We start from the raw sequence: 22447 nt of genomic DNA, 5'->3' as shown, positions 1-22447 counted from the left end.
AAAGACTCACAGCTCTGATAACATTTTAAAGTAATTTCCTTAAATTGTTAACTTTAAGGGTTCTTAATACAAGTTCATTTTCCTTCTAAAACTATTTGAAAAATTGGCTTCATTTTCTTCCACTTCAAACCTATTATGAGATTATCTATCCCATTAAAATCCCAATAGAACACACTGAGTTTTATTTTAATTTATAAAAAAAAACACTGTACAAAGAAATCTCAAAAACAGAAGTCTTTTATTCTTTTTTCCTGCTGTTAAACTCTAATAATTCTTTAATCCTGCTGCACAAAGAGCCAAGATCCCTTTGCCCAGTCTATAAAGTGCAATATATTTCAGGGAAATTGTGCCTCTTCTACATATTGACCCAGAGTCAGTTGACAGATTGACACAAGAGTCTGTTGCTTCTCCTGCAACCATCTAATGCGCCTCAGGGCACCTCAGGCCTCTGTGGCCATTCAACAGCAGTGAAACATCACAGCTTTGCCTCCCAATTTCTTCAGCTTGATGAAAATATTTGAAGACAGGCAGAGAAAGAGTGACAAAGATTTCGATATAAAGCAAACACAAGCTCCACTGCTGTTGTGGATGCCAGCGTGAGGCCGATGCGCATCCCCGCTGGCTGCAGCTTCGCACTTCCCAATATTCTTCCTCTAACCCCCCCCCCACATGCTTTTCATCATTTCATCAGATTTTCTTTGTTTTGCATCACTGCTCAACATTCCAGATCTTTAACACTGTGTCTTTATTTATGCTGACACCCTTTCAACTCCCTCCTTCCCTGCATCCCCCATCTGTCTCGCTGCACCCCCCTCCCCCCTCCCATCTCGTTGTCCCTTCCTCACCCAGTCTTCAGGCTGTACAGGGCCTCATCTACATTCTTCTGGTGGAAGCTGGTCATGTAGGCGTGCATGTCTCTGTAGTTGTTGCGGATGTTGCGCTCCGTGCTCCCGTTGGGCACCGTACCAAACCGGAAAGGTGGCGAGAACTCGTTCGGCTTCTGGAACTGTGGGAAGGAGAGGAAAACCTGTCAGGATGAGCTTGTAGCTGCTAGAGCACAGATAGGAAAAGGATAGAGCCTAGAGTATCAGTAATAAGAAATAGATAATCTGAGCACAAGCTGCACACCAGGGAACATTAGAAACGATGCAAGCAGAGAAATGGATTGGACTCAGTCCTTCATACGTCTGAAAAAAGGACAATCGAGAGATAAAGTGAAATTTCTTGGTGCAACTTGACGTCTTTGTGGATCAGTTGGGAAAATCAAATGCACCAAATGGGCCCCTGAAGCTCAAGTTAAGCTCAAGTTTTAGGCAACGAAATTACTCTAGCTCACTCTCAGATTTTGGGATTGATCATGACCATATCAAAATAATACGAAAGATGTTTAACACACTTAAAGGTTGCAGATTTTGTTGTCATTTTCGTTCTAGTTCAATAACTAAATCTTTTCTTAAATAACCAGCATGGAGCGGTTACCCATAATAGAGAAACAAAAATTATTATTTGTCTTTAAAGAGACAAGCACTGCTTAAAATTAATCTAAAATAATCTTATAAATAAAGGCACATCATAAGGTATGAGCTGCAACAGTTATGACTGCAGCATAACTCAAACATCCAAGATTTTATCGTCACAAACTGACGGCTGGACATTCTATATTTATCTATTGATTGAATTATTTATTTACCCTACAGGATTTTCTGCAGAAGGATTTATGTTTAGGTCCTGGAGCGAAATAGTTTCAGACCATGACACTAAAATCAATATGTTTGATTGTTTCACCTTAAAACTCTACTATGAATTTTAGTTAACAGGTACGAAACGAAACAAACACATCAATGTAATGTCCTCCCTGCACTATAAAATGTAGTTTCCAGCTGCTTTTAGAAATTTCTAACTTGTGCTGTTGTTCTAATCCTCTTACATATTTTGGACCAATTTGTCTCTTTTAAAAACATATCTTTAGGCTTTTTTTTTTAATTCAATTTAAGCAGGCTGCTCTATTTCTAAGGCTTCACTCACACAGCAGACTGAATTGACTCAAATCCAATTTTTTTTTTGCGTCATTGCGTCCTGCTGTGCATGCGTGACACTTAAGCTTTATGAATGCAGTTCACATAGGAGATTGCATACGAGTCGCATATATTTGGAAGTGTGAACAGCAAGGCAAAAAAAAATTTGATTCCACAAAACAATCTTTTCTTTAAAGGTACACTATGCAACCGGTGTTGATTTTCCAGTGTGGCTCCCTCCAGAGGGCGAAAGTAAAAGTGCACTGTCGTAAATATGCTCAGCTGTTCTCCTGGTTTCTCCGTCAAGCCAGGCGCGGTTGTTTTGAGCTTAGCAGCGAATGACTAACGCTGCGTTCACACTGGATGTAGCTGGCACGACAGAAGCAGCGAGTTTACATGCAAAGGTCCCGCAGCGCGTTTTGAGCTGCAGGCGCAGCACGTCTGAGCGGCTGCAGCAGCGCGTCGGGTGCGTTTAACGCAGGGAGAGAGACACAGCGCTCATGATCACTGCTCTTAAACAGTTTATTGACGCCTAAATTAACTTAAAAGGCAGAAATCTGCCGGCAGAATATGCAGTTTGGATTATTTAGATGAAAAACACCTACCAGCTGCCGCGGTGAACCGCTGCTGATGAAGGGATCCATACTGTCGGCGCATCCCTGGTATGTGGGGGTCTGAGCGGCTCCGACAGAAAAAATATTGAAGGCAGGATAATAATCTGGATGAACTGACGGCACTGATTACGTTTTCAGGTGTATTTTCTCACTTAAAAACATATTAAAACTACTTTATTCCCACTGATCACAGCAAATATAGCTGCAAGGCAGAGAAAGGATAGTGAAGCTCCGCCCAATGCGCCTCAGACACACTTTTGCAGCCAGAGCAGCAAAGCTGCTTCAGCCGCGCGTCAGAACTAACTGGTACAAGCAGCAAAAATGAAGCAGCAGATGCGATTTTGCTGCTTTTGCTGCGTGAACGTAGCATAACTGCACAAAGATTGCCACTGTGCTAGCAACGAGAATGCTTTTAACTGGGGGGTGTAGCAGTTCTCGCCGTAAAGCAAGACTGACTCTCACGAGACTTCTGAGCCTGTGGGTGCGGGTCGGTGCTCCTGCAGTTGCAAGTGCAGTATTTCCCCCACAGACCACCAGGGCGGCCGAGAATACCTTTGTTCAACCTGAAATGACTCATTTAGTCATCCATAACGTTATGGAACACATTAATTAACTGAAAAATGTTGCATAGTGTCCCTTTAAAGATGAGCAATGCCATGAATTTTGGTATCAATCCGACACAGAGTGAAACAGGGTGATTAGCGCCTATATCGATATATAATTACCAAAGAACAATTTAAAACAAAATTAATTCCTTCCTTCCTTCCTTCCTTCCTTCCTTCCTTCCTTCCTTCCTTCCTTCCTTCCTTCCTTCCTTCCTTCCTTCCTTCCTGTAGTAACACAGGTTGTGTTTAGGTTATTTTGGCAATAACTGTTTGGTTTGGACAGTAAAATTAATTTTTTTCTAAGACAGTCAGCTAAAAACAAAATCATATTGCTAAAACACAGCTACTTATGCTACAATAAAGATAAAGATGTATAGAAAAAAAATCCAGGTTTTCTTTTTTACAAGTTATACGTGGTACTATGTACTAAATCTCTGAACCTCTTATACTAGCCTATTAGTGCTTAGGGTTACATAAATGGTAATACAAAAAGCTTCCCTAACCTCACCTTTAACCCTCACCTTTTTGTCTGACAGGCCCGACACCTGGTCCACATACTCCTCCTGGATCATGAAGGCTGCCAGGTTGGCAGTGTAGGAGGCCAGAAAGATGACAGCGAAGAAGGCCCACACTGACACCATGATCTTACTGGTGGTGCCTTTAGGATTCTGCACAGGAACAGAGTTGTTGAAAACCAGGCCCCACAGCAGCCAGATGGCCTTGCCGATGGTGAAGGAGGGACCTCCAGGCTCTGGAGGAACAGAATGACAGGAGGGGAGGGGTGCAGTGGGAATCGTTGTGTTTTATTTCCCTCTGATCAGGCATTGTCGGTGACAGCCTTCTTTACACACTCCCTCTGCTCCACCTGCCTCTATAGCTGTGTGACAAGGTGTCAGGAAGCAAACACTACCTACAGGAGGTATGTGGCATCACAGATGAGGAAGTGAGAGGGGCAAAGCAGCAGATGGACTCACAACAGGCTGTAATTATGCTACAGCTGGAGCAGAAGTACAGAGGAGACAACAATGATTCAACAAGTCTGTCATGTCAAAATGCTCTTCACCATGACTTACAGTCCCAGACTTCTCTGGTGTTCTTCAGGCCATTTTTATAAGAACAGTGTGTAACAGATTCAGCTTTTTGAAACAACAATCCACATCAGAAATGAAAGCCTTCTCATAGTTTAGAATTAGGAGCTTATAAACACACAGGGGGCGGTGCACCCAATGGGAGACGTCCTCTTGCATTGCCATTTTTTGTCAGCGTAGCCAGAAGGGAACACCTTATTAGTGTATACCCAGAGATTGGAAGTAACTAAGTACAAATACTTTGTTACTGTACTCAAGTAGATTTTTCTGATATTTTTATTTTACTTTACTACTTATTTTTATGGCGACTTTTTACTTCTACTCCTTACATTTTTACACAAATATCTGTACTTTCTACTCCTTACATTTAAAAAAAAATTGGCTCGTTACTTTAGTTTTGAATCATTTCAATGGAGTTACCGTTATTATTTTTCATGTCATCAATACCAAATTCAATCTAATTGGATGGGAATCTACGTTGCATTTGACGCACCACTACAAGATGAATCAACAGATTCATTGGCGGCAAATCATTGCAGCTTGGTGGCGTTAGCATAGTAGTATGGACGACGAGATGATTGAAAATGAACACAACGGAGATCTAGTCCTATTGGCAGACATCCATTTAAAATGTAGGCAAAGGCATGAAAAAAGTGGTTTCTACTTTTACTTTTATACTTTAAGTAAATTTACAAGCCTGTACTTTGTTACTTTTACTTGAGTAAAGAAGTTTAATCAGTACTTCCACTTTTACCAGAGTATTTTTTAACACAAGTATCTCTACTTTTACTCAAGTACGGAAAGTGAGTACTTTTGCCATCTCTGTGTTTACCTCTTAACTGTATCTGAAACCGATACTGGTGGTAAAGGAGTTTTAAAAAAGTAAAAACGGCTTTAGATCATTCTACCTTCTACTTTCTGTAGCAATGGAAGACCATATGAACTATTTGTCACGTGATAGGTAAGAAAACAAACAAGAAGTAAAACCAGGAGAAAACGAGTTTACATTTGCATAGCTTTTACCAGGTGGATCAGGCTTTTAAGACAGACACACAGCTTTTCTGCTGACAGGTAAGGTCATTTATTATAAGAGTAAAGTTTATTTTGCCAATATGTTAGAAACAGGGCAGTGTAGACCAGACTAGTTTGTTTGTTAGCCTTTGCTATCAGTTATCTGCAGTTCTTATTCTTCACAGAAGTCCTAACAGCCCAGGAGCGTCCTGTTTTTTGGAAAAATTTTCTAAGTGTTTATCATTTATTTTAGCTGAACTGACAAGAGTGACAGAGATTGATGTTTTAACTCCTTTCAGAAAGAGTAGAATGTCACTCTGTGGCTTCCATAGGAGGTTTTTCATCCTTGATAGGTAGGCACCAATCAGTGGTTTTTAATTCATCAGTGAACCACTGGATGGATGGATGGATGGATGGATGGATGGATGGATGGATGGATGGATGGATGGATGGATGGATGGATGGATGGATGGATGGATGGATGGATGGATAGAAGGATGGATGGATGGATGGATGGATGGATGGATGGATGGATGGATGGATGGATGGATGGATGGTTTCCTGGAAAATGCTTTGTATCTAAACCAGTAATCTGAAGAGCAAATATAATCTAACTACCTGCTAAAAAAAACCTTTGATCCAATGGACATTTTTCTTGTAGACGAATAAATTGACTCATATTTTCACAGAATGGTCCATTCCATATCCATTGCCATTAAGTCAATTAAATCCATCCAGTGGTGTAACACTGGTGTAATGCAAATGATCAGCATAATAAAATAGACATTCTAATGTCAGAACAGGTGATTTCTAGTTCACACAGCGAGGCTAAGAATACTTAAGCTCACCTATCTGACTCTCGTCAATGATCCCCTTCATAAGTGAAAGAGCTTAAGTGACTGTCAATGTAGATAAGCACTCAAAGACATCACGCAGAAACTCCCAGCACTCCAGTGGCTCTCATTCAGACAAGATTGTCAAAGTAATTTAGCACCTGAAGTTCTCTTCCTGAATGGTGCATTCAAGGAGAAAAAGAAAAAAAAAGAAGCTGGCTCCATTTTCATTTTAGCACATTAGATTGCTTGACATTGTTACTCATTGCCACCTTTTTGCAGGATGTATTAAACAGTCTCAGACGTGCGGCTGTGTGTTTCTGAATGTGTGTGTGTCCTCTCACCTCGTCCATCTGCCAGACAGCGATTGTAACCCACAGGGCTGAAGTACTCGAACACAAAGACGGCCACGGCCGACACGATCAGCAGCATCACAAACATCATGACCCAGACATCAGCGCTGAAGGGCTCTGAAGGAGGAGGAGAATAGGCATTGGGGTAAAAACATGGGGAGCATGTTAAAACATCTTCAAACCCTCTGGTTCCAACAGCAGTATTATTTTGGTATTCAGACTCTGCTCTGGTCACGTTTAAGAAAATGTAAACAAGGACAAGCAGGACTACAAGAGAGGGATTCAGGTGTGAATATAAAACATGTATTTAAGGAAGTACGTCAGTTTTCTGGTTGCTTTGCATTCAGCTCAGTGACTTTACAATGCAAACAAGGCTGTTAGGTTAATACACTTTGACAACTACTCTGCAGTGTTACACTTTATTATATGAATGATTTTCATCACAACAGAGAAAAAAAGACATGTTTGAAAGGTCTAAATATTTATAAAAGTCTCAGTTTAGAGCTCAACAGAAAGGTATTTGTTACAAATTTTACAAATACAAATTTTAATTAATTGCAAGCTAGACTTTTACATCTTTCTCACTTTAATTGACTCTTGAACAAAGATTCTATCATTTTTATATTTTTGCACTATTTAAATTTAAAACATCTTAAGATTATTTCCTTATTCTTTTTTTATCTAAAGGCACTCCATGGTTTAGTTTTGCTATTGTTTTCTTATTTAGCAGTTTGTTATTTATTGGGAAAGTGTTTTTTAAAAGTGAAATTGCTGATGAATGTTATTATTATGATCCCCATGTATTTTTGGGTAAATACTTGCAAATCAATTTGCATTTATAGGAGCCCATATTTTTACCCTTCCAGCTCTGTGTTTCCAAGTCCGAACAAGCTACAGTACCTCCTGCCCTCTAGGACCAAATACTATGCAAGAGGCTTTTCAGAGTTTTTAACATTTTTAGATCAGAGAAAGAACAGGAGTCAGACCCAGATGTTTTCCAGCAGTGTTGTCCAAAATATTTTACCATAAAACATGTCCAGTTGAAAGTACTCAAGATTAGGATTTTTTTTTAAATAAAATTGCAAAATATTTTTTGTATAAATTTATTCTTTAGATGTATCTACTTAACTGTAAACTAAGCTTGCAATATGTGAATGACAGATGAAAAACATTCTGATTGCCATAGAAAACCAATCAGTAAGTCATTGTAGATACATTATTGTCTTTCAAGAAAACAATAAAAACAAAAAATAGCACATGAAGGCCTAAAATTTTCAAAACAGTAAATGGATATGACTCACTTAGGGATGGGAATCGAAAACCAGTTTCTGTTCAGAACAAGTCTGATTTTCAGTGAAAGTCATCGAAAATGTGCAATCCTCTTTTGAATTACATCAAATAGGAAAGCAAAAATGTTTGTGTTGAACCTTCATAAGTTTTTAATTGGTACTTTTTTTTTAAGTTCTCGTCTGTAAAAGCTGTGACCTAACATTTCATAAACATGCACCTGAATTAGCCGCCTGGGCTGCCAAACCATGTTTATGTCTTCTTGCACTGGTGGGCAATCAGGGGATGTTCTGCTGACCTAAAATCCATCAGAAGAACTGACCTAAATTTACGACCTAAAGTATTTTTTCTATGCAACTGTATAAATGTATTCCCAACAATCAATTCTCTTAGTTTTTGGATTTTTCTCTTGGCTGCGCTTCTTCCATTACATATATAGTTGCTAGATTTTTTGGTGCAACCAGATTTCTGCCTCTCTGTGTTGCCATGTCAACGGAATCAGAATCAGTAGCAATGGCTGAAGAAAACTTAGAAACATTAGCTGTTAGGAATCCAGTTTGTGTGGGTTGTGCTTTTGTTTGTCTACCCTCCACCACCAGGCGGCGCCGTGTTCTGGTTTGCCTCTTCACACACCTGCGGATGGTTACCTTGTTAACGGAGGACTCTTAAGCTGCTGACTGCCACTACCTCAACGCCAGAGTGTTTGGTTTTGGGAAGTCCTCCTGCAAAATGGATGTTTTGGACCTTCTCCCCCCTGGAAGGATTCTCTGAGCACCAAACTGAGCTGAGGATTCAAGTTTGTGGTTTGAATCAACTCCCCCCCCCCAAGGATTGGTTGGGCTTCTCTCTGAGCAGGGGATTCATCTCCACAATAACCTGTTCAAGTACCGCAGGAAAACTAAGTGGCAGTCAGCTTCTCCATTCACCAAAGAAAAACCGCAATCTGGGTAAACCCTGTCCTCCCTCCAACGAACAAGACATTCACTGGATCAGCCCACACCGACTGGATTCAACAAGATACACCTTTTTCTGGAAACTTCCGGTTCGACAGTGTTCCGAGCAGCACTGGACTCATCTCATTCACTCTCAATAAAACATGTTAAACTTTTCCCTTGTCTCTCTATTTGGTCTTCTGCATGTGGGTCAGAGCTTTAGATACAATCATGACATAAGCAAGGGATGTTTTCTTTAACCAATCAGATTTTAAATTTGCCCCACAGGGCTAGCTAGTGGGCCCACCTTAATCTCTGCATTTTGTCCTCTGATTGGTCAGTTATAGCAAAATGTTGAAATGTGAAAGCTGTGGTATTAAGAAGTAGACTAAGTCAGAGGAGTGCCCACTGAAAGGCCGAGGTACCAGATGCACTTCCTGCCACTGCATTCTTGAATTCTGGTTAGGGGCCTCCCAAAAATGATGATGGGAGCTACAAATGGCCCTACTAAAATCTAAATGACATGATGTCTACAACAGCAAAGGAATAAGATTTAAGTGGAAAAAGAAAAGATTGTTTTCTAAATAAAAAAACAACACAAGCATGGGAAGTGGTGTAACTGAATAAAAGTAAAACATCAAACAGTGTAAAGTTGATAAAATACACCCCATGAAACAACTGTCATACTGCTGGAAGTCAAGAAAATGTTTCTTTTAAGCTCACACATCCTTTACTGCTGCTCAGTTTTAGCACCAGTGATGAAATCAGAGTCAACCAAACAGCTGAGAAACAATCTTAGCTATTTTTGTGTAACACAATAAAATTGTTTGAACAGGAGAAGACATTCTACTGGAGGTATTGAGCAGATTGAAGCCTACGAGTTTGAAATGCATGTTTCTCTTTGCAGGAACATTTATTGTTTCTAAAATTTCCTCTAAAACAACAATGTGTTAAAAAAAAACAAATCAGTGGAGGCTTTTATTGTCATTTTCATTGCAAATCACTTTAAGTGGTAAAACATACAAGGGTTTTAAACTGCGACGTGGTTTTCCTCACCTAGAAAGGCAGAGGGGGACACGGTGCCATTGCTGCGGGAGACCATGACACTGATACCCGTCTCAATGAACGGCACGGAGAAGTCGATGACCTCTGACCTCTCTTCGTTGATGGTGAGTGATCCCACAGCCATGTGAGCGTTCTTTGCCACCACCTGAGGGTCAGACAGACAGGGGCTCATTCAGAGAAACGGATAAAACATAAAACAAGCTCAATTAGGTGATTTCCAGGTTTTTCACATTAGAAGAAAGAAGCAAAGGGAATAATGTCTACCAGCATCCTCTCTAAGTGTGTTCAGGTATATTTAGCTCAATGTTTCCGGAGCCCCTGGCCATGAATAAAAAGGAAGCACAAACGACTGTGTTATTAAAATCCCTACATGCTAGAGAGAATAATAATCTTGCACACTGATGTTGCTCCATCACATTCACACCTTGAGGCTTGCTTTTTCAACTTCCTACTGTTTTCTGAGTCTGTTGTCTATTTTACCCTGTCCAAATAAAATCCTTTACCTACCATTTCAACTTTAAAACATGCACACCGTTAAGTCATCTAAGCAGATGCCTCATCAGCTTAAGACTTTAAGATGTGACACAATCATTTAAGTCAGCCTGCACGTTTATGCAGGGCGGCTGAGCTCTGCCGGCTGCTTAATGTGTGCAGCAGTGGAGCGGGCCTTCGCCCGAGGCTGCTTTCTCCCCCCTTCACTCCAATCCACGTCCTTTGTATTCCTGTTCCGTCTCTGATTAGGAACCCTCATTGAGTCCTCCTGAGGTTTGCTGGATTTGATCACAAGCTTCCCCTCAGGCCGGGCTGTGGGAAACAAGTTCTAGATGTGCTGATGGAGACAGCGGTGAACTAACAGACAGAGATACTTGGACAGCATCGTTAGCCATAGCGAATAAAAAATACTTTTCTGTCGGTTGGCTGGCTGCTGAAGCGTTTGGAGAGGACTTTTTTTACCGTCAGACGTTTCAGGGTGGCTGGCTTTAAACGGCTTTAAAAGCATGTTCGGAACATAGGAAGAAAAATGCAGAAGAAAATGAAGCAAAGATCAAGATTTTCTTTGACAGACTGAATAAAAAAAAAGTCAATGCAGCTGTATGTGATGTGCCTGCTACCCACTGCCACAGTAATACACGTGCATTCTTGTCACAGAAAGAGTCCTTCCACATCTGTGCTGTTTCTCGCTGACATCTGCTTGAGGCTAAATTAAAAAGCTACACCTGGAACAACAGCTTATTGCTCGCTGCACACCAGCATATGGTAAACTGCTCCAACTGAGAAAGCCTTCCATGCATTTCGAGTTACGTGGCATGTGTTGCAGATTACATGAACAATATTGCAGCTGGAATGAATGTGCAGGTTTAAACGTACGACGCATTTGTGTTTTTTTTGGTGCATTGGCTGGTTGCGTCACTCGGGTGGCTCGGTAATATTTGTATGGTAACATCTCCTGTGTGCTGCAGTGCTCTGCCAGCTGTGAAATCCAAAATCAGCTGGTGTGCCAGCAGGTCTGCCTGAACTGTCACTCTGGGTATTTTCAAGCTGCTTAAAGGCGATGCGAAGCTGGTACTTTTCTCCAACGGGGGGGATAAACTTGTCATTGCAACACACGCCTCCTTTCTTCTCCATATTACCTTTAAGATTTTACACACAAACTTTCTGTGGTTTGTTAAAACTGTCCTTACCTCTCCAACCATGCCGTTCCAGGTCCCGTTGACCTTCTTTCCGTGTTTGCCGTTGGTCACCAGATACAGGTCATAAGTGAACTTGACAGTTTTTGCAATCTTTTTCAGGATGTCGATACAGAAACCTTTGCAGCAGCGCTTGATGTAAATTCCTGAATCGCCTGTGTGATTGCTGCAGTTTGGTTCCAGGAGGAATGCAGAGAAAAGCAGAGATGGGAGGTCAGTTTTTATGAAGGCAACAATAAAAAAGAGGGAAGTCAGGATTTTTTGTTTAATTCTTGTAATCTAGAAATTGCATGAAACCTAAACAGGATTGATGCAGTGATAAACTTTTTTTATGCAATAGTGTTTAACTATGAAGTGGAAAAAATGATTTATTGTTTAAAATGTAGTTTTCAAAAAGAATTCCTATTAATTTCCACAAGTTAATACTTTGTACAACCACCTTTTATTGGGATTGACGATTTCTAGTAGCATCTCTACAAGCTTTGCACATCCAGAAACAAACCAATATAGCCCCTTTAAAAAAATGTTACAGGTGAGTCAGACTGGGTGGGAAATTCAGTTGTAATCACCTCTAAAGCTGAGTCACAGATCCTTAGTTGTATTCAGCTCATTCCTAGACTTGTGACCGACATGACTTGTTCGAGGACTTCCCAGAATCTAACTCCACCTACCTTTCTTTTAACTCTGACCAGTCCCTATAGCATGACACTGTCACCACCATGTTTCTCTATAGGCATAGTGTTTTTAGACTTATGTGCAGCACTTTGCAAATATGCCAATTGTACTATAATCTAACCAGAGGATTTTCTTTCACACGTTTACCTGGCTGGTACAACATAAGAAGCAGTACTTCTTATGCCATAGTTTACTTATTAATCATTTATTAATTAGATGACTGCTAAAGGAAAAGTGGTGATGTGAATTTATTTGAATGTATATGAGTAAATTGTGCGGAAGTGCAAATACATGACTTTTTTTTTGTTTGAAACATTTTTTTAAACGTATTGGTCCACCTAACAATTACATAACATGTTTTTTCGATCTACCACATAGAAGCCTAACAAGTTTGAGGCTGTAATTAATGAAAAATGTGGAAGGGTTCAGGTGGTGGGAATGCTTTTACAGACAGAATGCAGCTGTTACTTTTCTAATCTAAAATCTGTATATGAAGGACTCAGCTGCTTTTATAGTTAATTAAAGAGTGGCGCTTATCAAACACTTCATCATCTACCTCATTTGTTCTAAATAATCATCAAAATCATCAGATGCCAATTTTATTCTGACACAAGTGAATATGCTTAATACGTCTATACAAATCATACAGTAATGCAAGTCTAAGAATAAATCTCAGGGAAGGCAAACATCTAACCTAGCCGTGCGTCATCAGTCAATAGGCTGTTGGCTCACAGCAGATACAGGTGCAGAACAGCTGCGGAATACCACAATAGCAGCGCTGGTATAGTTAGTGGATGCTGTTTTTGCCAGAGCAAGGACAAAAGTGTTTGTTTTTTTGTGTTAAATGTATTTATTCCTGTTGCTGCCTCCTGAAATGGAGCTTGGTGGTAAAACATGAGGTTTTATTACAACAATTGAATGCTGCTCTTCGTTTGAAGACGACTCCACGCGGCTCTGCACATTTATATCTGTAAATAATCCTGCATATTGGTGCCTATGTCTGATGTGCTGTGAGTGAGACAGGTGGTGGAGGGGGTCAAAAGAAGAGCATTGGGGGTGAAAAATATCTGAGATAAAAGGTAAAACAGACAGAGTGGGGAGATATAGTACTGCTGTGGGACATTTCAGCAAAGCCAGAGATAAAGGAGACCACAAAAGAAAATTCATTATCACAGTCAAAGGACAGCTGAAAAGGGAGAGGATCAATATGACAGAGGGGGTGGGGGACAGAAGCCAAGTCAATGTTCTACTTTGCAGAGGTGAAACAAGTCAAGGTAATCACAGGAGTGAGAGGAGGAGCAGAATTATTATAGTAAGTTGCTAGCCTCGTGAGACCATCCTGATCTCGCGAGCTTTCAAGGTTTCACTCGCAGATTAGTCTGGAGACTCTCCGTTAAAGAAAATTTGGAGCCGTTCACCAAACGAACGTCCAATCAGCGTTGGCTTTGAGGCGGGTTGAGGTGTGACGCAACGAGAAGCGCGACAGTTCAGTCTAAAGAACATGGCGGCTTCAGCCGATGAAACTAGCATTAGGGTGGCTATCGAGCAAGTTTTATCGGAATTACACAGTATTTCTTCACTGAAAGAAGAGCAAAACACTGCTCTGGAGGCTTTTCTCAGAGGAAAAGATGTTTTTGCTCTTCTCCCGACTGGTTTCGGCAAGAGTTTGATCTATCAATTGGCTCGTCTTCGTCGTCGCTCTGTTAGTACGTCATATGCTTCATTGATCTGATTGGTTTATTTGGTTAGCTGATTAGGCCAATCAGCTAACCAGTATTTTCGCCCCTTCCCAAAATTACTTCAACGGAAGGTTTCGGAGTCAGGTTAGTAAGTTGCAGCAGCACTAAATACCGAAGGGAAGCCAAAAAAAGATGTTCACTTAAAAACACATGAGAATTGTTTTTTTTGTTTTTTGACAAGCACTCATTGACTCGAAAAAGCAACCATACATTGTCAACTCTTCACATCTATATCGTCACATTACACTACAGAAGAAGGTCATGCGTGTTATCACTTTAATGCCCCCTCAGACCATCTCTTTTACAGCCTCAACCTCCTGAAGCTCAGAGTGCAGAAGTTTACACAACGGTCATGTCTGACATGATCTTCGTGCTGATGAATGGCTGGATTGCTCATTTCATTCACCTGCCTAGCTCCGCCTTCGTAATCCTCCTCCGCCAGATTATCGTGGCCACTAACCTGTGTTTCCCTCTTGCAGGGGTTCCTGCCTTAGCTGCCAATCTGTCCTTTAATAATAATAAACCCCTTTGAGATAAATGACCGCCTGCCTTGAATACTCAATCCTCTGTTCTGAGCCTTGACAGTATCACGTTTAATATAGTACATCAAATTAATCTTAGCTTTTAACACTTTATTCAAATTTCCTCTCTGTCTCACAAAAATAAAACAGTCGGGAAGATGTCATTGAGAGGGAAAAATCGAATACAGAAGGTCAACAGCTTTAGTGTGGTATGTAGGGGAGCAGATAAGTGGAATGACACTGATACCTCAATCAAAGAATTACCATCTTTAAACATATTTTAAAAGTATTTAAAGAAAAAACTACTGCTAAACTACAAATAAAATCACTTGTATGGCTGATGACTGATTCATGTTTAGATGTTAAGGTTTAACATGCGTGATGAGTAAATAATGAAGTTTTCTGATTAATGAAGTGCTCGAGCCTACATAATGTGATGTGCACTTGTGTGAAGAAATTCATAACACAATGCAAATTGTGTGGAAGTGTGTGACTGATTGAAGGTATGAGAATTCTGGATTTTTTCTGGATGTTTCTGTAAAGATGTATTTTACCATTTTTAACTGTATTTGTTTTTTTCCATGCATTTCTGGTTCCCTGATTATAAGCTGTTTAGCTTCTTGGGTATTCCCATTCTAAATCTAAATTAATGAACTAAAGGAAAGAAAACTCACTTTAGCTACTTTATTGGGTCAATAGACTCCAACTTATTTTACTGAGAGTCAATCCTCCATTCTAATGATTGTGAGCACATTTACACACACAAACACAACCAAATGGCTCAAAGAAAAATCAATTATGTCTTTCAGTAATAATTAGTAATAATTTAGTTGAAGTTTAAAATTTCTTCTTGATAAATGTATTATTCTTTATGACAGGCTTATAGTTGGAAGTTGACAGAAGAGAAAAACAGGGTTCCAAAGCTTTTTCAATAATAGCAATCTGAAAATTATGCGCAAAACAGAGTTTTGCAGAATATTTCACCCTAAATAGAAGCAACCAATTACTTTTCGTATTTACATTGTAAATGATTGTTAAATCAAAGACAATAAAACATTTTTTTTTTCCATGTAGTGAAGCAAAATTAAAAATTTTTACGGTAAAAAATGCATGTTGGTGGCAGCATCATCCTGTGGAAACTGCTTTTTCGCAGTCAATCAGAAGCTGATCATCCAATTCAATTGAGCTTGAGCTATTTTACAAATAAGAACCATTAGAAAATAATTGAGATAATAAACAAGTAACTGTAATTGCAGCAAAGGTTGAATCTGAAAAGTACTGCCTCAATGAGGATAAACACAAAAAACAGTGTGTGTTGGTCACAAAAGCTTTTAAAATACATTAAAGTTAGTCGTTATAAGATGAAAGGATGCGAAGGAGTAAAATGCCTTTATAAAAAACAGGTTCCTATTTTTCTGAAGAAGCAAAATGAAAATCCCTCACGTGAGTTTCAGCTGTTTGCGACACGGTACAGTGTTCCTCATGCAGGTTCCACTGAGTGGATCCACGTCCTCCACGATGACAAAAGGCGCCTCTTCAAGAGTCACGATGGACAGGTGGTCCTCCCGCTCCTCCACATCAGAGTACAACTCAAATCGAGGCCACACATGGTACCTCATCGTCAACGAGCCTCTTTCCCACTTGCCAACCTGCAGAGGGGGAGCTGGTGATGCACAGCCAACTGCAAAACATTGCTTTCAAGTGGCAGAGGAAGACACTCCAAAGCTGAATGCAGTAGGAGACACGTCAGATAAGGAGCAGAATGCAGAGATGGGAAAAAGTCAGAGGGTGGAATGAAGAAGAGAAGGTATTTACCCTGTCCCATTGTCTGTCCTTGTCGAGAAGTATTATGACCAGCTTGGGAAACATCTGGTGGCCTTTTTCGCTAAATGACAGGTTTCGACCTTCAAATGTCACATTCATGACATACCTAGAAAACAGAGTTCAAATATGAGTCACAATAATCCTTTCTGTTAGACAGGAAGGTTTTTTTAATAGACATAGAATATCAGTGACCTGAAAAGGTTAGAAAAAGAGACCAAAAAGTCTGACTTGTTTCTCTCATAGTGCCTGAACTACCAGACGAAATCTGATTTGATCATTCTAGTACCTGTAGAATCGAAGACCTAAACAAAAGTCCAATTCAACAACCCTCAGTGCCAGTAGGAACTTGGTAACTGTGGGAGACCCTCACAAATCTGTGTACTGTGTATTCTTCACCTGTGCATAAAAGAACCTGCTTGACTCAAATTATTGGTTATTATTATTAATATAGGCTGTTTGGACAAACACTGAGTTTAATATTGTGGCAGAGGTTGTCTGGGTTAAGAGATACATTTCAAGGAGTTTCTTGGATGAGTTGTTGCTGCAATTTTGGGGTAATTTCTGTCAGCTGGCCATGTGTTGGACGGCTAACAACTGTTCCATGATTTGGCCATTTGTGGATAATTTCTCTCACAGTGGTTATTTGGAGTCTCTTACATTTCCCCTTAAAACCCTTTCATGCATTATAAATGTTAATCTGTTTCTTTCTCATTTGTTGAATTTCTTTGGTGCAATGTCTATCTTTTATTGACCTTTTAGTGTGCTTCACTTGGTCAGGCAGGTCCTATTTAAGTTTGATTTCTTGAATTAATAAAAATAAGGGCAGTATTTAGTCAGAGGTATGGCAAGAGAAAGTAAACACAAATAGAAAAGCACTCCGACAGCACAGACCTGTGTTGACCCAAATTGTGAAATACACCTACGTATAACTAAAACTCGCACATGATCTGGATCATAACTAAATTTAAATGGACTGTTCCTTGGCATGAGGCGCACCTCTGATAAAATTTTCATTCAAATTGATCAAGAAATTTTCAAGTTATCCTGTAGACAGGAAAAAACACTAGCTCTCCTAAAAACATGACCTCTTTGGCAGAGGTATTAAACAGCAGATCATTTGTTTTTTAAAGGGGGATGTCACTTTTTCACACAGGGCCATGTAGGTTTGATCTTTTTCTCCCTCCATTAATAAAAAAAACTGCTCTTACTTGTAATGAGTCCAATATTTAAATTTGTTTTGTTTTCTGTATTACTTATATATATATATATGACAAACATGCACACAAAAAAGAAGAAATTATGAGGGGAGTGGCGCTTTTCACACCTCATTACATTGGTGATTAATGTTATCAGTCACAACATTAATATTTCATATTGAAATATCAGCTGAAGTTTTTATGGCGGCCTAGTGGTTACTGCATAGAGATTGGACTCCTGAGGTTCTGAGTTCAAGCCCCACTCCCACAGACTGCCACTCTGGGTCTCTGAACAAGACCCTTAACCACACACTGCTCTCTGGGTGCCCCACAATGGCAGCCCACTGCTTCCCAAGGGAATGGGTTAAATGCAGAGGTAAATTTCTCCATTATTAGATCAATAAAGTTAAATTATAATTATTTTTATTTATTATTATGTAAGTGAACTCCTAATTAATTGTAATAATGCATGTTATGGTATAAAAGTTCACAAATCACTGTCTGAAACCAAAGCAATTAGACATTATAATGTTTATACTTATTTTTATCTTGAGTAATCCATATTTGCCTTAAAATGTTTGGTGCTTTTCATTTAGTTTTTCAATCAGTTCTATAGTAACTCACATCAGACAAAACCTCCAACATAAGAAACTGAACCAGAGAAAATTCTCTGAAGTGTCAGAGTATGACTCAGAGCTATGAATACTCAGCAGTAAGCATTTATTTCCAGCATCATACTAGGCATGCAATTTTTATCAAATGATTTGAGAATACTCAAGGAGAAAGGTTATGTAGGGTGGCACAGCAAAAATTCTGCTTCATGTTTGTTGGCTAAAAGAATTGGAGGAGGTCTTCAGATTGGGCTGGGTTACATCTAAAGCCGAACGTGTGGTTTCAAACCCAAGTACTAGTTTGAATAGAGTATTTCTCTTTGCTTTAAACTTGTAGTGGATAGGTCATTTGTGCAGAGTAGTCTCCCTTCTGTAACATTTTTGAGATAAGAAAACCAACCTTTGCAAAAGCAGATTCAAACTCTTCTAAGGACCCAAGAACCAGTGATTGATTGATTAACTTTATTGATCTCACAGTGGAGAAATATACTCAGTACATCAGCTCAAACAGTCAAAGAAGAAGAATGTACCAAAAGAAGAAAAAGGTGCATGGAATATATACAGTATATAAAGTGTATCCTTCTATTTTATTTTTTTATGGTAGGATCATTATACAGGGTTATTGCACAGGGTGTTTACATGGATATTTATAGAGATGGATATTTATATTCATATATATAGTTGTTGCACTGGGTGTCAAATATAGAGTAACGGGTTTTTGCTTAATTTTAATCTAATTTAACTTAATACTTGTTTGTTGCTTAATTTTAACTTAATTTAACTTAATGCTTTTTTGCCATGTAAGCTGCTGGTAACCTTAATTTCCGGAGGGAGTCTTCCCAAGGGATCAATAAAGTACTGTCTAAGTCTAAGTCTATAACACAAGGTAACATAGTAATTGCAGATTATACATTGGACAAATTATTGCTGTTGTAGTGTTGCATTGTAAAGTCTGGTTGCAGCAGGGATGAATGACCTATGGTAGCGTTCTTTTTTACAAACAAGGTGCAAGAGCCTTTTACTAAAGGAGCTGCTCAGCTCCTCTACAGTCTGGTGCAGGGGGTGGAAGGTGTTGTCCATGATGGATGTAGGCTTGGACAGCATCCTCCTCCCAGCCACTTCCTCCACTGAGTCCAGAGCACAGCCTAGGATAAAAACGGTCTTTCTCACTAGTTTGTTCAGTCTCTTTCTGTCCTGCTCTGCGCTGCCAGGGGCCCAGCAGACAATAGCATAGAGGAGAGCTGATGCCAACACAGAGTCATAGAAGGTTTTAAGCAGGGTTCTGCTCACTCCAAAGGACCTCGGCTTCCTCAGGAGGTGGAGGCGGCTGGAGGAGGAGGAGGCCACCAGCCAAGGCCACCTCGACCAGCAGGTCTCCCCCTCCCCCCCCAAAAAAAACATCAGGATAGTACCTCAGTGGCCCATGTTGAGGTGAGGTTTGCCTATTGATATTGGTCTCCTCTTCATCCATGTCAGTAAATCAATACTACTGAGGCAGTTTCCCCAAAAGCTATACAAGGTGCTGAAGCCCAGATGAGAAGACTCAGTGGATCCCAGCAACTATGTTAGTGAGGCCCCTCATGTTTATATTTGAATCCCCATGTTTACATTTTATCACTGCTGCACTTTAAGAAAATGGAAATGTCTTGAGAGCTGTACTGAAGAAAATTTAGTTTTGTATACACCCAGTGTGAACAAAATGACAATAAAGATAGTCTAAGTCTACGTCTATTTTTCTTGAACTGTTTGAACACATTTCTCAGTTAAAATAATGTGATTGTTACAGCAGTGGTGGGGAGTCAGGGCCTTCAAGGCCTTCACTGCTGGTCTAAAATCAATCAGAAACAATAACCTACATTAACAACCTAGACTTTAATTTTCTTCTTTCCAACTTTATTAATTTATTCCAAACAATCAATCCTCTTCATGTTTTAGCATTTTTCTTGGCTGCACTGCTTCCATTACATCTATGTGGTCTCTATTCTTTTTTTGTCCGATCAGATTTCAGCCTTATTGTGTTGCTATGTAAATCAAAGCTGCCCAGGGCCTTCAGAATCAATGTTACCTTTACAATGTTAGTGAGGAAAGTTTTCTTTAACCAATCATGTTTCAGATTTGCCCCACTGGGTCAGCTAGCAGGCCAACCCTTATATCAGCATAGAGCAACACTTTTACAGCCAAGTTAAGTTAGCGACAATCTGCATTTTAGATTTGGTTTTGTTAAAAGTTTTTGTGGCCTCAATGACAGATACTAAGTGGATATATTAAGACTTCCTGCACCAAGACAGAAGGATGGATTTTGTTTATTATTAATCAGCATCTCTGGTGAGGGTGATATATTTTATTTCTGTGTCTTATTCTCAATTTTATCTGGTAATTAGAATCAGTTTTGTACAAATTTCTTTTTGCTTTGAAATATTTTCAATATGCCAAAACTTTAGTCATGTTCAAATTGTTCTATTTCATTGTGCATGAAAATATTGCAACAATTCTTACATTGTTAACTGATTACTATAGCTGGCTAAAAAACTGTTGGCGTGGTATGCTAAGATACAAGGTTTGTACTCACTGCTGACATATCAACCTCTTAAAGGAGGATTTGAGCACTACTTGGGATTTAGTTTTAAGAGATGAGGGTAGGTGTAGGGTTATGGATGGCACTATAAAATCTGATACAGTTTAGCCTTTAGCTTCTTATGTCTTCTTGTTCTTTTAATTATAAGAAGAAGTAGCCTTGCCATTTTCTGCATTCAAAGCATAGGATGAGGACTATTACAAAGGTGACCCAGTTTGAAGCATAAGCCACCTGATAGACTGAGGAGGAGCAGAAAGAGTAGTGGTGGGAGTGAAGGCAGAATGACGAGCAACCAGAACTGAGAAGTAGAAGCACAGAAACAGGGAGAGAAAGTGTATTAACCGCCTAGTGAATTCATATCAGTATATGTGTCAACAAGTGTGGAACAGTGGCAGATAAGCTGGAATCATGGCTTTCTCTCTCAGCCGCCTCCTTCTCTCCCATTTCTCCTTCTGATCTGTGGGCTGCCATCACCATGGAGATCCTGCGCTTCTGAAACAATCCACCGGAGAAATAAATATCTTGAATGCAAGCAGTAAGGACCAATGTGCTGCCTGTGCATGCAGACCTTTAAATTTTTACCATCATCATCATGTCTAACAAAGACAGTGAATATATTTGCAAGGAATTCTAGACAAACAATGGGGCTCAAATCTGCCATAGATTTTATCACAGCTACATTCTACTAAATCAGTTAGAGCCTCTATCCTTTTGTGTCTTGCATTTATTTATAGCGCAACTCGCCCTCTTAAACACACACAGACCCTAGTGGGCTAAATGCTTTTAGCAAGTCAATAATACAACCCAAGCCTCCATGAAATGCCTATTGCTGTATGCAGCCTGGCTAGCAGCATTCCAAGTGCTGTAATGCGTGCGTAACATAGGATTATCCTGCTAGGAATAATCTCAGTTTTGAAAAGGTGACAAAAGCGATCAGTGCGGTGCAGGCGATGGCTCCAGAGGACCAACTTGTTGCCACTGCGAGCCTCCATGCCCATGTGAACGGTGTGGCCATACGTCTGTAGGGGCTAAAAAAAAAAACAACCCAACAACATAAGGACATGGGAAGGTTCTGAACGCTGTATAATGTCATTTAATGTGTTGCCATGGCACCCACAACCACAGCAAATTTTATGCAATCAGCTGTGTTGCCATGGGAACAAAAATCTCACCCAAGACAGGGAGACAGAAAAGGAGAGCTTCAGAGGAGTATTTTTCCTAATTCTAGATCTGAGTGTTTACCAACTTCCACTCTCAGATCAAACTAGCCATCTAACCTACGTGCAGCCTATCCAGTACCACTTCAATAGGGCTCATTTTGCAGCCTATTAACCTGTGCCTTTAGAAAGGCTGATGCAAGCTGTGAATGCAGAGCAGATGACACCGCTCTGTTTATCGCTTTGCAGCCCTTCACCCTGGATTTAGCTTTTATGTGCCGTTAGAGCTTCCATCACATGTCAGAGCTCTCCTCTGACTTTACTAGAGGGAAAGTAAATGTTAAAACAACTTGGATTAGCCTCTAATAGAACCTCATGTGGCTCCATCACAGCTTAACCATGTGAACTGCTCTCCAACTGTTCCACAACACAGCACTAGATTTGTTTTGTTTTATTATTTTACAGATTTGATGAATCATATAGAAATGATTCTCTTTTAGTAGTATTTGATCTATTGCTGCTTTTGTTGTGTTACAGTTTTCAACATGCATTTTCTTGCTCTTAAAGATCAAAGTGGAGCTGGGTAGGATCATAAACTCTGTCGCTGCAATGCAGCAATGTAAAAATATGCTGTAAGTCTGCACTGCATGTGACTCTA

The 22447-nt window shown here is 39.8% G+C and overlaps 1 protein-coding gene across 2 annotated transcripts in view; it reads right to left on the bottom strand.

Annotated features, from left to right (window-relative positions):
* Positions 1-22447, bottom strand: part of grin2bb (glutamate receptor, ionotropic, N-methyl D-aspartate 2B, genome duplicate b) — a 211536-nt gene that overhangs the window by 35579 nt on the left and 153510 nt on the right. For both annotated transcript variants that reach the window (XM_038292852.1, XM_038292853.1), the window contains exons 7-13: positions 16242-16356; positions 15870-16075; positions 11486-11657; positions 9795-9948; positions 6511-6636; positions 3756-3985; positions 846-1006 (exon numbers count right to left, since the gene is read on the bottom strand). In XM_038292852.1, coding sequence (XP_038148780.1) covers positions 846-1006; positions 3756-3985; positions 6511-6636; positions 9795-9948; positions 11486-11657; positions 15870-16075; positions 16242-16356 — 1164 coding nt within the window. The remainder of the gene's footprint in view (positions 1-845; positions 1007-3755; positions 3986-6510; positions 6637-9794; positions 9949-11485; positions 11658-15869; positions 16076-16241; positions 16357-22447) is intronic.

The sequence above is a fragment of the Cyprinodon tularosa genome, unplaced genomic scaffold (genome assembly GCF_016077235.1).
Source record: "Cyprinodon tularosa strain WSP-4 unplaced genomic scaffold, ASM1607723v1 ctg318, whole genome shotgun sequence".
NCBI classification, from domain to species: Eukaryota; Metazoa; Chordata; class Actinopteri; order Cyprinodontiformes; family Cyprinodontidae; genus Cyprinodon; species Cyprinodon tularosa.
This window is presented reverse-complemented; position numbering and strand designations above follow the sequence as displayed.